This window comes from Bacillus rossius, chromosome 15 (assembly GCF_032445375.1).
Source record: "Bacillus rossius redtenbacheri isolate Brsri chromosome 15, Brsri_v3, whole genome shotgun sequence".
NCBI classification, from domain to species: Eukaryota; Metazoa; Arthropoda; class Insecta; order Phasmatodea; family Bacillidae; genus Bacillus; species Bacillus rossius.
In genome coordinates this window covers 43133696-43149052 of record NC_086342.1, presented here as the reverse complement: position 1 = coordinate 43149052, position 15357 = coordinate 43133696, and the positions used below count along the sequence as shown (strand labels likewise).

The 15357-nt window shown below is 41.0% G+C and overlaps 1 protein-coding gene across 1 annotated transcript; it reads right to left on the bottom strand.

Annotated features, from left to right (window-relative positions):
* Nucleotides 1-1806: 1806 nt before the first annotated feature.
* LOC134539310 (uncharacterized) lies at nucleotides 1807-8095 on the bottom strand. The gene is made up of 4 exons (XM_063381228.1): nucleotides 7985-8095; nucleotides 7220-7415; nucleotides 4980-5163; nucleotides 1807-2824 (listed from the first exon to the last, which is right to left on the bottom strand). The coding sequence occupies exons 1-4, from the start codon at nucleotides 8089-8091 to the stop codon at nucleotides 2505-2507; spliced, it is 807 nt and encodes a 268-aa protein (XP_063237298.1). The 5' UTR covers nucleotides 8092-8095; the 3' UTR covers nucleotides 1807-2504.
* Between the last annotated feature and the right edge of the window lie 7262 nt (nucleotides 8096-15357).

Genomic DNA, 15357 nt, shown 5'->3' with positions numbered 1-15357 from the left:
AGTGCCGACCACCACTTGACGTCACGACGGCCATCTTATATGATATTGACCTTGATCTTTGACAGTGATCTTCAAAAATTGTCAAAATTAGTAAAATATGACTAAAATTTTGTCAAAAATTGCCACGGGTTCGCCAATATTCCAGTTTTTAGAGAAAAAATTCCACCAAAAATTCAATTTTCGAGGGATAAAACAAGTTAAAAAATTTAATTTGAAATCCGAAATGCTCAAAAAATTTTCCTTAGAAAAAAACTGAAATTCCTAAAAGCGGCATAAATTCCTCATTGGCAAGTCGCCCGAAGCCACTGAGGTCATGACCTTGACAATTAGGATGTCATGGACGCCATTTTTAAAATTATGACATCACTAATTCAATTTTCGTTACGTATGCCATATTGAAAAACTGTAATATTTAAGCTATAAATTCGGGATAAAATTAAATTCATAAAAAATATATAATAAAAAACATCATGGAGTCCTCTGTTAAAACCCGGCTAGGTCATTTGTTTAAAAAGGGCGATGGATCCTTCTTCCACAGAAGCCACCGACAAGACTGACCTCCCACCACTAATGCCAAGGCAGATATTACATCAGCCAGTATGATGCCATGGCGGCCATCTAGGATCTAACATAATGTGTTTGTCTGCCAGAGGGTGCTATCGCCAATTTAGTTTAATTTTTTTCCCACTAGAGTGCAGTAATTATTTTTTAACAGACAGGCAACTGTCGTGATATCCGCCATTTTGAAATTCATACACCGTCTTGAAATGTTGTATTTTATTACACTAAAAATTCGGAGAAAATTCCCAAAATAAATCAAAAAAATCTCTTGTTAAAATAATGATTGGAGCATGACAGCTACAGCCAGGGCAGCTGTCGCCACCCGCTGACCATGCCTGGTTCTGACCACCAGCAAGTGAGGCGAGACACACTGCGCCGGCCCACGCTGTGTCTTTAAAGGCGAGTATGGCACACTCTGGTCACCACCCAGGCAGCTATAGCCAGTGCCATGTCCTGGGACAAGACAGCAAGGCCAGTACTAAGATAAGCAGGGCACCCAAATGTTTCATGTGTCCATTATGCTAGACTTTCACTAGGGCATTCTTCAATGGAATCGCCTCACTCTGTCCTACAAATTAAAGCCACGAATTTCTGTAAGACATAGCCTACATTTATTTGACACTGAATAGTAGCTCTTATTAAGACATCAATATAGAGCTGTTATCTGACTTAATTTGCAATGTTGGTTAAAGCATGGTTTTGGGTTTAAAGTATGTGAAGCAGTTTTATTTAATGAAATATTGTGTTAAGTTTTTCTGCCTTCCATCTTTTTTTTTTGTGATCGTTGGATTTTCGTAGTGAGGTTTGATCTTCTCAGAGTTTGTCTAGTAATCATTCTCCTTCAGCCTAGACTACCCTCATTAAAACCCTGCTGTGATTCATAATGTTATGTAACAATCTTGAGTCATTTGTAGCAAGCAAAAACCACGCTGTTCCTACCAGAAGCATTTCGTAGCCTAGAACCTTAAAAAATAAGTATAATCCATTCTTACATAAATGTTTAAAATCTTATGTAAATGACTTTAAGTATATGCATTTAATTAAACATTGAATTTTAATAATTATTGATGATTTAAGCATAACATGAAGTGAAGCACTAGAAAATGAAACAATTTGAAATGTGTTCAATAAATTAGCTATAAAAACATACTTTGATAACTTCAAAAAAGTAAAGTTGGTTTAGTGAAGCTTAAATATTTATTTTATCTTGGTTGAATCAGTATAGGAAGCAATGAAACAAATATATATTTTTAGATGTTTTTATTAACAACAAGGTTTAACAACTTTATTAAATTTAAGACATGTAAATAACTTATCATCAGCATTTGATAAATATATAATATTTCAGAAAATCTCCAAAGTTTAAATAAAAAAGGAAAAAAACATACAGCAACCAACCAATAAATAGTTAAATAATCTTTGAGTCAGTTTTTGTCCAGGAGTTAGGTTGCAGTTTTAAATCCATGTAACAAAACAAGAGTTTACTAAAACTAAAAAACTCGTTGGAAAGAGAAGTAAAGTACAAGGTCCACAGCGAGAGTGTTCTGCGCAGGGCAGCAGTGGTAGCCAATGGTAGGATCGGCAGTGGTGCAAGTCCGAGGTAGGTTCATGTGTGGATCGTGTGACTGCGGTGGATGAATGTACATTTCGGCAATGTATCTTATAGTATTTTCGCTATGAACATATGCACGCTAGGAGCAGCGGAGCGCGGCAAGGTCAGGTCGTGTACGCTAGGAGCGGCAGAGCGCTCCAAGGTCAGGTCGTGTACGCTAGGAGCGGCGGAGCGCTCCAAGGTCAAGTCGCGCGCGCTAGGAGCAGCGTAACGCGTCAAGGTCAGGTCGTGTATGCTAGGAGCAGTGGAGCACTCCAAGGTCAGGTCGCGCGCGCTAGGAGCAGGCGTGGAGAGGAGAGCAGTGTAGCAGCGGGTCAAGTCGCGCGCCAGGTCAGGGCGCCTGGCCGCTGAACGCCAGGTCGTGCGCGCGCCCCCAGCCGTGGTGCGCGTCGTAGGCGGCGGCGGGCGCCGTGTGCTCCAGCACGGCGGGCGCGTGCTGCGGGTAGTGGTACACCTCGTAGTTGACCACCTTGGGCTTGGTCAGCTTGAACACGAGCATGGCGCCGGACAGCACCAGCGACAGCAGGCCCAGGGTGAGCGCCTTCCACGTCTTCAGGGCGATCAGCCCCAGCGCCAGCGGCACCAGCGCCGTCGCCTTGAACTTCAGCCCCAGCAGGAACGGCATCACGATGCGCTTCATGAAGCCTCGCTCTGCGACACGGGTCCACGTGTTCCTCTGAGCCTCTGAGTCTGCACTGCTGTGCTTTGGTAACTAATACTGTCTGCACACTACGTGCTGAGCTCTCAATACCGTTCAAATGAAGTATCCACTAGCTTGTGCAAAGACATTAATGTTGACACAATATTAATAGTATTTCTTTAGGAATAATTTATATTTGTACGACACACAGATCAGTTGTTATGAGAATATTTGATACTGCTTACATAGGACAATATTTTTGGTCTGGCACCTGATGATAAGTGAGTGAAGTGTTTTATTTGGGTAAGTCACCTACGCAGTCAACTGGGGCTCTGAGCACTCCACCAGTCATCCAGCAATCGCGCATGCGGGCTACGGGATGTTAGGATGTAGCCGTTAGATGCAACCCCCTTTTGACTACATGTTAAAGGTACTGGCCAGAGCTTGTGCCAAGCTGTTTCCCAGCGGTAACAGCTAAATAATAATTCAATTGTTATCATTCATTCACACCACAAAGATTTAGTTTAAAAACTACTATAATTTTATAGCGCTTAGAGATTTGTTAGAAGACTGTAACCAGCACGAAACTCCAATAAATTAAAAACAAACGATTGCCACAGAAATTAATTTTTTGACGTAAGTCAGGAACGGATAGGTTTATGACTGCTTTCAACCCAATGGTTATACTTAGCAATACTGCGGGGAAAAAAATGATTTCTACAAACATTGGAGTAACTTATTAGTGACTGCATGATCGAAATATTTAGTAGGTAAGGGTATTAAAGAAACTTTAATTAATTGTATATTATACAACGAAAAAACAATATGTGTTTGCCGGATTTAACTTTGGGCTTGTTGAAATATGTGGCACGAACAATAGAATGTGGAGATTTGTTTGGGTAATAGCGGCAGAACATGTTTTTACAACTATTTAAGATGCATTATAATGACATAAAAACAAGAGTAAGCACTTAGATAAGTAACTTGTCTATTGCGGTTCTAACAGAACAATAGCAATTCCAAGTCATTCTGAACTACATCCATTGCAGGTCAGCTCTATATTCAGACCACACACAATGTGCTCGCCAAATGAGGCTGGTCTAAGAGGGTAGCAGAGACGGTTTAGAATGACACACACCTTGCGTGGTCGGGGCAAGTTGGGAGGGTAGCAATGATTGGTTGAAACATAAACCCTTAATGGTGAGGGCGGGGTGAGATGGAAGCAGTGATGTGTTTCAAGACATTCACCCTGTGTGGTGGGGGCTGGTTGTGAGGGTAGCAGTGATGGGTTGAAAGACACCTACATTGTGTGGTGGGGTTGGGTTAGGAGGGAGAAGAGAACTCACCCTGCGAGGCCGGGGCGGTCTGGAGGGTGAAGGAAACTCACCCTGCGAGGCGGGGATGATCTGGAGGGTGAAGGGAACTCACCCTGCGAGGCGGGGGCGGTCTGGAGGGTGAAGGGAACTCACCCTGCGAGGCCGGGGCGGTCTGGAGGGTGAAGGAAACTCACCCTGCGAGGCGGGGGTGATCTGGAGGGTGAAGGGAACTCACCCTGCGAGGCGGGGGCGGTCTGGAGGGTGAAGGGAACTCACCCTGCGAGGCCGGGGCGGTCTGGAGGGTGAAGGAAACTCACCCTGCGAGGCGGGGGTGATCTGGAGGGTGAAGGGAACTCACCCTGCGAGGCGGGGGCGGTCTGGAGGGTGAAGGGAACTCACCCTGCGAGGCCGGGGCGGTCTGGAGGGTGAAGGGAACTCACCCTGCGAGGCGGGGGTGATCTGGAGGGTGAAGGGAACTCACCCTGCGAGGCGGGGGCGGTCTGGAGGGTGAAGGGAACTCACCCTGCGAGGCCGGGGCGGTCTGGAGGGTGAAGGGAACTCACCCTGCGAGGCCGGGGCGGTCTGGAGGGTGAAGGGAACTCACCCTGCGAGGCGGGGGTGATCTGGAGGGTGAAGGGAACTCACCCTGCGAGGCGGGGGCGGTCTGGAGGGTGAAGGGAACTCACCCTGCGAGGCGGGGGTGATCTGGAGGGTGAAGGGAACTCACCCTGCGAGGCGGGGGTGATCTGGAGGGTGAAGGGAACTCACCCTGCGAGGCGGGGGCGGTCTGGAGGGTGAAGGGAACTCACCCTGCGAGGCCGGGGCGGTCTGGAGGGTGAAGGGAACTCACCCTGCGAGGCGGGGGCGGGGTCAGCCAGCGGAACAGCCAGCTGCGGCGGCAGGTCGCGCAGCAGGAACTTGGGCACGTAGGGCGCCAGCTCGCCAGACACCAGCTCCTGGGGCAGCCGCACCTGCAGCTGGTGCGAGGCCAGGTAGTCGTCCACTCGCTCCAGCAGCCCCTGCTTGTCCTCTCCCTGCGCACGGCACCCCACAGTCAGCACTGGTCTTCCTGGAGCCCTGACTCTATGGCTCGCAGTGTCCATCTGCGTGGCCACGGCGACACCTCGCACAGCCAGAGTGGCTGGGGGATCCTTTAAAGAGCCGTATTGCTTTATAGTTGGTCACTGCCCCGGTATCGAGTAACTATATTAGTTACAGAATTCTTAGGTTGTAACGAGATTTTTTTTTCTGTTCTCTTTTTTTTTAATCTAATTTTTGAATCTGATTCTGATTACTTTTTTTAATATTTATTTTTATTTGAATAAAACAGTTTACTTTTTTTATGCCTTAAATTTACGATTGCAATTTTTTTCTTTAATTTGTAATGTTGTTTATCCTAGTATTTACAATTCAAATATTTTGCAATTTTATAATGTTATGAATTTTTAGTTTTCTCTATTTGCGTGCTTCATGTAATGCTTTTGCACCTTTGGAATTAATTTGGAAACTGGTTCTTTTTAATTTTTTTTTTCTTCACATTAGATTGTTGGGGGCACTCTTTTTTATTTCGAGTAAATCAAAATAAATGCATCTTTTTCCACCCCACTGTAGCGGCTTTAGCCATTACGTTTGTAAATTATATTTTGCAAAATAAGTATTTTTTAAGAGCCCTAATGTACACAAATGATTAACCCCTTTTTTTAAATCTTTACTAGTCTGAAAAAATATTTCAAATACCACCTACGAATAACGACATAATCAACTTGAAACTATGCAATAATTTCAATAAAATATTAAGATGTAATTCCTTCAGGATCAGGCAACCTCAAAACTTCTTCAGAAAAAGGGAGGGTTTTTGAATTAAATACATGGTTTTTTTATGAAATGTTTTGTAACATTGGAAGAAGCAACTGACAAGTGGCATTGCATCACTGACTCATTTGCACATTACAAGCTCAAACTTTAAGTAAAACCTAACATATTTCTTATCAGATAGTTATGACGGCGAGGGACAGTCTCTGCGGCGAGTAGGGATGCCAGCGGGTGGTTACGATATTTCACACCTCATTTTAGATAATTTTGTACGGGTATTTTAATGACCGTTCATCAATATCGGTAGATTTATTCGATGAAATTTAACTGGAATAAAATAATATTTTGCACTTAATGTAAACCACTACAGCCACGCAGCATAAATACTCCGTTGTAGGCAACGGTAGTGATATTGACTGTCAATCTCAAGGGCAACTTTAGGAAATATTTTTTGACGTGACAACGTCTAATAAATCGATGAACGCTGGCTGCACGCACGAAAAAGTGTCCCGTAACGCACATTGTCCCACTGCGGATGTCCCACTACGGATGTGTCCTGTTTGCTCATTGTACGCATGCGTGGAATCTCTCTTCATGCTTATTGTAGGGCCTACGCATGCGTGGCATCTCTCTTCCACTCGATTGGAACGACCATCGATTTGACTTTTCAATCATATTTTGGTCGTTTGAATTATTAATATTATGTAATTTAACGATCGTCCACCGATTTTCAGCACAATCGGTACGGTTATTCAAAAGTAATGTTGAATATTCAAATACGTTTTGAACCAACAATGGTGTTTTACAGTTACACATAGTAATTCAAATTACACCCGGGATCTTTTGCACAATGTTTTAAAAAATATTGTAACACATTATATAATATTTTTAATGCCTAAATGGTTTGGTTGCAAAAACCTATTACGGCTCAGTTTCAGGCCGAATATGATATTTCCTTTTCTTCTGGATCAATCATTTCATCAATGTTTTGTTATGACGTTGTCACGTTAAACTATCGTCCGTAAACCGACTTTACAGACAACCAATTTTTTTTTTTTTGTGAATATTACCCAAGAAGCCTATTGGTCGATACGTCAAAACTTTCATTTTACTGTTATTATATTTTGTAAGTCTTCGTAATTAGTTAGTTAAAGCCTAGCTTGTTTACAGGTGATGCCATTGCATGAGCTCAGCTGTGTACTCAGATGTCGGCCTGACAGTCTGAGGTGGGATCGTGCATGCTTGGACGAGGGGAGAGCAGCGAGGACATGGACCCACCTGCAGCCGCGAGGCGCCGGTCCTCTGCAGGGACAGGTCCTGGGTGAGCAGGACCTCGTCCTGGCGGGCCGCGGCGCTCAGGAAGGACAGCACCCTGGGCCTGACGCAGGACAAGGAGCGCCTGAGCGCGCACTCGCCCAGGATGCTGCTGAGCGCCTGGGCCGCGGTGGCGCCCGGCGTCGCTTCCTCCTGGGCCCTGCCGCAAGCCGCTACAACTGCTACACCCCTTCAATGTGCATCACTGTTCAAGTCAACTAGCAAATATAATTCTTGAAGTGAAAGCTTCTTTAGCCGCGTTGAGCGATTTTTGGTAGGGGCAAAACTAAAGGGTTCGCGTCACCGACATGCTGTAGTAGCAGTAAGTGAAGTTAATTTGACCACGTGAATACATGACCTAGGTCTGACATCACTGGTAAGTCATAGCCAGGTAACGAATTTTTACGTAATTTTGGCATACCACTGACATCTGTTGTGACTTAAAAAAAAAAAACATGTAAGGATAAATGATAACGTTCTGACATCGTACTGATGTGATACCAGAATCAATTTTCTTACGTACATCTGACGTAGATATGATTTGTCATATTACAAAATTTTAAAAAAAAAATTTAAGTTTTCACTTCTGTCGACAGTCCCTATGACTTCCTTATCGGTTTTTTTTTTTTTAATCTGTAATAAACATTTAGAAGACAGCGTGTTTCAGGTGTAATCTCGGTAATTGGAAGTAGTTGAGTGTATTGACTGCACACGTGAGGCGGTGGGTACCTGGGCGGGTCGCTCTCCGCTGCGGGCGTGGTGGTGTCTGCGCGCGCCAGTAGCGCCAGTAGCGCCAGTAGCGCCAGCACACACGTCCACCTCAGAGCCGCGGCCATCCTGCACTGTGCCGGCCACTGCCCGCCGCGCTACTTATACCCTCCCCTGGCATCCCCTCGCGGCGCGGGAAAGTGCGCGCGCCGCGCATGGCAAGTGCAGTTGGCCACTCTTACTGCGCCCTGACCCGCTTCCACTGTCGGCTGATACACCCGGGCTTCTGATTCCGTGGGTCTTCTCCGTGTGCTCCCGATCATCCCTCCTGTTGCATCTCACCGTTTGCTCCTGGTTATTTCGGAGAAAACAATCTCTGTATGAATTTTTTTTTTTTTTTTTTTGTTCGCAATGGGTCTTGTATTTGTATTCAGAGTTTCGTATAAACTTTCGGAATTCCTGTTACCAAATCAGCATGTACGATTTATTTTAACAAGTGGAATTCAGACAAAAAAAATCATTTCTCAGGCGGTTACTTTGTCTTAAAACAACTGAGAAACACTACCATGCAAGAATATTTGCCTTCCACTTGAGGTCTACCAAAGCCTTCCTTCTCTTGCGATTGTGAGTGAGCATCCCGCATCCCACATGAAAAATAAATAATATTTATTTCAACACGGTCTGTGGCGAAATCTGTTGGCGAGAACTTGCGTCAAGATTTTTATGAGTTAAATTAACTCTCCCTGATGAAATGTTAACAATTCTATTTGAGTCATTGTCCCAATTTAAAACTCTCATTTTGTATGTGGTATTAGGTGAAGAAGCTAATATGGATCTCGGTTCGATGACTGTAGCATTATCGAACGAACACAGGTGTAATTTCTGCAGCAAGGAGTTTACCTTGAGAAGAAATGCTAACCTTCATGAGAGGACCGAGTGTATGTTGTGTCCTTGCCAAAAACTATTTAGTTGCAGTCAGTGTCAGAAATTCTTTGATCGAAGATATTTCTTGAATAAACACCGCACGTTCTGCACAACTAAGCTGAATTAAGATAAGGATAACGGGTGTACATCATCATGCAAGTGGAATGGCGGCAAAATATTAGACGACTATAATGATCACGAAGAATGTAAAAATGCTAATGCTAAAAATTACCATCCCAGATCTCACTATTGATTTAAAATTACAAACAAACGAAGTAATTGGCATCTTCATTGAAAATAAAAAGATATTTACACCAAATTCTAGTCACATCCATGAAGTTGTGAACAACTGAGAACGACCAGAAGCTGATAAGATCGAACACTGCGATGAAACACCTTAAACTGATATGATCTAAGACTGTGTTGAAGCATATAAGGTTTACACGATTGAAGAGTGTAATGAAGCACTGAAACTAAATCACTGGAAACAATGTGATAAAATAAGTTATTCTCGAGTCGTTCCCAGCGCAGTATCTGATATTTGGCCGAACCTTTGCGAGACCAGCATCCTGACTCATCTTCTCCCTGCCTCAGTCCACGACCTGCTCCTTACATACACAGGACTAAATAACACACAGAACACACACTGGATGCACCGTACACACAGTACAATCACTGGACACATAGTACATGCACTGCACCCACAGTACACACATTACACATACTGGATGCAAAGTACACACAGTCACTCACGGTAAACATAGTACACACACTAGATGCAGAGTACACCCAGTATACACACTGGATGCACAGTGCACATAGTATATGGACTGGATACACAGTACACAAGGTACACACACTGGACGTGCAGTACATAGAGTACACATAATGGACGCACAGTACACACCTGACTCACAGTGCACACAATACACTCACTGGACGTACAGTTTACACACATACAGATACAGGAAAGCGTTTGATTAAAAGGAAGTATATTTGGACGAAAATCAACATAGTGTATAAAAATCTCATCTGCGGGATACAATCTCATCAGTAGCATATATTAATACAGACTTGACATCGGAAATTTAACATTAAGGACGTACATTTTGACGTACATTCAACTCAGTAGGAGGCGATCGACAATTTACGATAGGATATAATGCCTCCAACAGCATTTTGGCTCCGTCGGTCATTGGCTCCATCAGTCTTTGGCTCCAACAGTGGTTGACTCCAACCGTCATTGGCTCCAAAAGTCAGTGTCTCTAAAAGAATTTGGCTCAAAAATATATTTTGCCTATAACAATTTTCGCTCAAAATGTCTATACCACCAAAAGTATTTGGCTCTAACATTTTTTGGCTCAAAAAATTATTTGCCTTCAAAAGAATTTGGCTCCAAAAAGTTTTAGGCCTAGCTTATATTAGGCTACTAGACTAGGAGGCTACGAAGGTACGAGACTACAGGACTACAGGACTACAGGACTACAGGACTACAAGACTACATGGCTACATGGCTACATGGCTACATGGCTCTTAACTTTCTTTGACTCCATTCAACGGCAAAGAGTTAATTTATCTCATGCATAATCACTTATTGCAAATTGTCCCGATTATTGCCAACAGATGTCGTCACTTGTGTTGAGGTAAAAATTATTTATTTTATGTGGAATGCGGGATGCTCACTAATGATCGCAAGAGAAGGGAATGCTTCGCTAGACACCAAGAAGGAAGGTCGTCTTTCATGGTAATGCTACTCAGCTGCCTCAAGGCATTTTATTTGACAGAGTATTCGATGTTTTTTGTTTGAATTCCACCTGAAAATATTATATGTATATATAAGGTACAATTCAGTAACAGAAATTCACCAATTAAATATAACTCTGAATAAATTTGCATGTCTTATTAGGTAAAAGATTTTCACGAAGAGATAGATTTCTCAGAAATATCCAGTATCACTCGAAGAACATCAGCAGAAGTCCCAACAGGAATACTAAGGAGCACATGAAGAATACCATTAAAACATCGGCAGAAATATTTAGGAGCACGCGGAGAAAACTAACTCTCGTATCCCTTAATGTCAGAAAATCACAGAAAAAAAATTAAAGTTAAAACATAATTCTTTGTCTATAAAAATTAAAATAAATAAAAACAAAAATGAATAAAAAATTTCGGCTTTCACAAGAACTCTATCATTGCTCACCAAAGGAGAGTTCATAAGTTGGCAGAAGTTTTTTGAATTATTTTATTTATTATTTTTATTTATATAATTTGATAATTTTATAGACATAAATTATGTTTTAATTTTTATTTCTTAATTTTTTTGGTGATTTTCTGATATAAAGGAATATGATCATAAATTTTCTAAGTGTGCTCCTGGTTATTCCTGCTGATATTTTTTCCCTCACTGTGTTCGAACCTAGTACATAAGTGCATGTTTTATTACAATTATATTAAAATTCGACTTTTTTATTTTTTTGTAATTAAAAGTTCTCCCATTAAAATCATAATAATTACAGATTTTCAAGATTGTGGCCGTGATGTTTTGATCCAAGATGGCAGATGAATTTTTATTAATATTTTTATTAATTTTTAATTTTTTCCAGATTTTATAGCAAAAAAAATACGGATTTTCAAGATTGCGGCCATAGCAAAAATTATAGCAGTGTTTTTAAATAATATTTTATTAAAATTTGTTTAGTTAATTATTTTATAATTTTTGGAATTTTTCTTGATTTTCTAGCAAAATAATTACAGATTTTCAAGATATCGGCCGTAACCGAAATTGCAACATAAGGGAGTGGGGCATTTGATTTAAATATGGCGGAAAGTTTTATAAAACAAAATGGTGTATTTAAAAATGTGGAAAGTTCGAGAAAACAACATGACGGATCAAAGCTGGCCGCCGGGGTCAAGGTCAAGGTCAAATGTCGGGGTCATCCAAGATTTCCGCCGTAATGTCACAATCCAAGATGGCGGAACCCGGCACTGGCTGTCCCAGAAAATACATTTGTACACTACTCATTCAAGCACATATCAAGTAGATCCTCCATACTTTGGAATAATGATGGACACTTAAAAAAGAAGATTTTAGACGATGATGAAGCTTCTATGTCAATGATTTCGAGTTCTTGCAGTAATCTGGGTGAAGAAGCTGACGTCTGTGGTGATGGCGACAGTGACTCTGAAGCTGGTGACGCGATCGATGACTGTGCTGAAGCACCTTATAAGGCAAGATCGAAGACTGAGACCAAAACAATGGAAACATCGTAATAAAATATTAATTATTCTGATAAAGCCTACGAAGATCACTGGGTCGAAAGTGATATTAAAAATATTTATAATACACATGATTGACAGTTTAGGACTTCTACATGCTTCGCTTTGTGCAGGAAACTATTCGCACATCATAGAAGTAGCCTTTATACTCAAAGAACTGAGGGAAGCTGGCTACATACAATATTGACTTGTTTTACCTGCATTTGTATAGATAAAAATAATAAATTATAGTTTGGATTTTAAAAGTTATTGTTATTATTTCGCGAAATATGATTTCTTACTAAGCCTGAGTTCTCGCTACTGCATTGTAAATGTCTGCATTACAAGTCCATTGTATGTTCTGTGTCTGTTTATTTGGTGTGTGTGTTCATTGCATGTCCTAAGTGTGTACTGTGTGCTCATTGTGTGTGTACCGTGTGTTCGTTGCGTGTCCAGTTTATGAACTGTGTGTTCATTACATGTATTGTGAGGACTGTGTGTATAATGTGTGCAATGTGTGTCCATTGTGTGTACTGTGTGTCAAGTGTGTGGACTGTGTGTTCAGTATGTGTATTGTTTGTTATTTTCTTTTGTTGAATGTGTGTCGTTTCGTTTAATGTGCGTAGTCAAATTTGTAGTAGCTCTGAATGTTTACTGCTTCAAAACCTCTTTGTGTTGATACAACATTTTTCAGGGTTTCTTGGTCCTTTAGTAAGCGTAAAACATCTTCAGTTGGTATAAATGCTTGTAATTGATTTTATCGATACTTTAGGTCTGACAGTTCGAATACTCTGTCTTGGCTGCTTGAAATGTGTTATATTAGCTATCAACGAAGAGATCTTGAGGTCTGACATTGTTCACTACTTGGTCTCATGGTCCGAAGACACTTGGCCTATATGTATAGCATTGTACACGAACTGGTTGGAATGTATTTCATGCATCGAAAAATTTAGACTTCTGTGTTAGGCAGCGCGACAACAAATTTAATTCGTCTGACAGGTATCTTGTCTAGAGTCGTTTATTGTAGTGTGAATGATTAATAAACTCCACGAAAGGTAATGGGAAAAAAAATTATTTTAAGCTTTGGTTACCCTTATCACTGGCTCAGAATCAAATCAAAGACGGAAATCTATTGCGTCAATCATTATTTTAAAAATAAGTGATGTTTTGATGAATTTTTGGTATTGTTCCGAATTTCTAGGTCAATAAATACAAATTTCAAAAATGGCTGTCATATCGGCTTACTGGAGGCGTGTATATGAGAAAATTAAACCGCTTTTAGGATTTTAAACTTGATTTATTAAATTAGTATTTTTTGTCTAAAAATATTTTTTCATTTATCAAGTATCGAACCAAGGACGAATATCAATCGAATCAAACATATTAATAAGTGATTTTTTTGATGAATTTTGACATTTTTCCAGAAATTCTAGCTATGTAATTACAAATTTCCAAGATAGCATTCGAATTTCAAGATGGTAAAAAATTACTGCACTCTATCGGGTGAAAATTTAACTAATATGGTGGCGGCGCACTCTAGCAGACGAAATAAAGAAGGCTGCATCCAGCAGACGAAAACAAGATGGTGGACATGACATCATACTAGCTGGCTATATATATATACACCTTGGCATTAGTGGTGGGAGGTCAGTCTGCTGGTGGCTTCCGTGGAGGAAGGATCCATCGACATTTTTAATCTCGAATGACCTCACCGAGTTTGGCCTGAGAACTCCATGACGTGCGTATTTTTAATTATTAAAATTTGATTAGTTAAATTTTTATACATTTTTAAATTGTTTCCAAATTTCCCTGATAATATTTATGAATTTTCAAGATGGTGGCCATAACGAACATTGCAACGTTATAGAATCCAAGATGGCAGACATAACGAAACGTGCAACATTTCTGGAATCCAAGAAGACAGTAATATCGATAATTGCAATGATTATTTAATAATTTAAGATTGCGGAATTTTTTACTAAAAGTATATTTATTAAATTTTTTTATGAATTTTAAAATTTTTCCCGATTTTTGGAATAAAAATTATGGATTTTCAGATGTCGGCCATAACTAAGATTGCAATGGTGATGACATGATACAAAACAGTGGAATTGAAAATGGTGTAATTCAAAATGGCGGGAAGTTCTAGAATATAACATGGGAAAAAACAAAATGGCGGATCCAAGATGACTTCCGGGGTTAAGGTCGAAGGTCAAGGTCAAGGTAATCCAAAATGGTCGACGTGATATCACAATCCAAGATGGCACCGACAATCCACAATCCACAGCCTGAAGCCTGGGATCGGCCTGGCCAACATATATCTACTATTAGTGTATTTTTAAAAATATATTTGTAAAGTTTCACTTTTATTTGTTTTTATTTCTAGAGTTTTAAGGAACCTGCATTCAAGCATAAGAAAAAAATTAATCAAACAAAATGTTGTCTATTTGACTCACGTAGTATTCGTGCAACCGCAGGTACATATAAGCAAGTCCCAGACGACCAGGCCCTCTGTCCACCTCTGGCTAGTTAGACTTGTCCGACATAGTCCAGTATCTGGATATTCTAGAGAACTCGATGGCATCATTACCATCATTAACGTCGTCCTGGATGGAAGGCCTGCCATCAACGGCGCAGAGCCAAATGGCAACAGCGCAGACCCCGATGGCAACAGTGTCGGCCACTGCGTCAACAGTTGCACCTTATTCGCCAGCACTGCATGAGACTTCCAGCGTGCAGTATCGCTGCAGAGCAGACAGTGAAGACTTCCAGGGTTGGCGTTCCATGAGTGTTGCAATGGTTGTCAGCAGACGGTGTTCCATCACCCAACTCTTTTAAGTACATCAACAACATCAAAAACTTGAAAATTCGTGATTATGTAATACGCGATTTTTATAATGCCTCTGAACTCATTGAATATCAGTGCAACAGGTGTTGTAGCCATATTATAAACTATGGATAGTTGAAAAGGAACATGTAGTTTTGCAAAGGACTAATTGAACATTCATCAGAATCAAACTGTATATTCTGTGGCAAAACATTAGCTGATATTCCTAGTGCAAAACTTCATGAAATATATCACTGTCCTGCAAATAAAACCGAAAAATTCTTCCCTGTGTGAAAAATGTGGTGTACCAATTAGTTGACCTGACAAACTAAAAAGACTATCAAGGTATGCTAAGGACAGGCTTCACACGCTAAGAAGACTGTAGAAA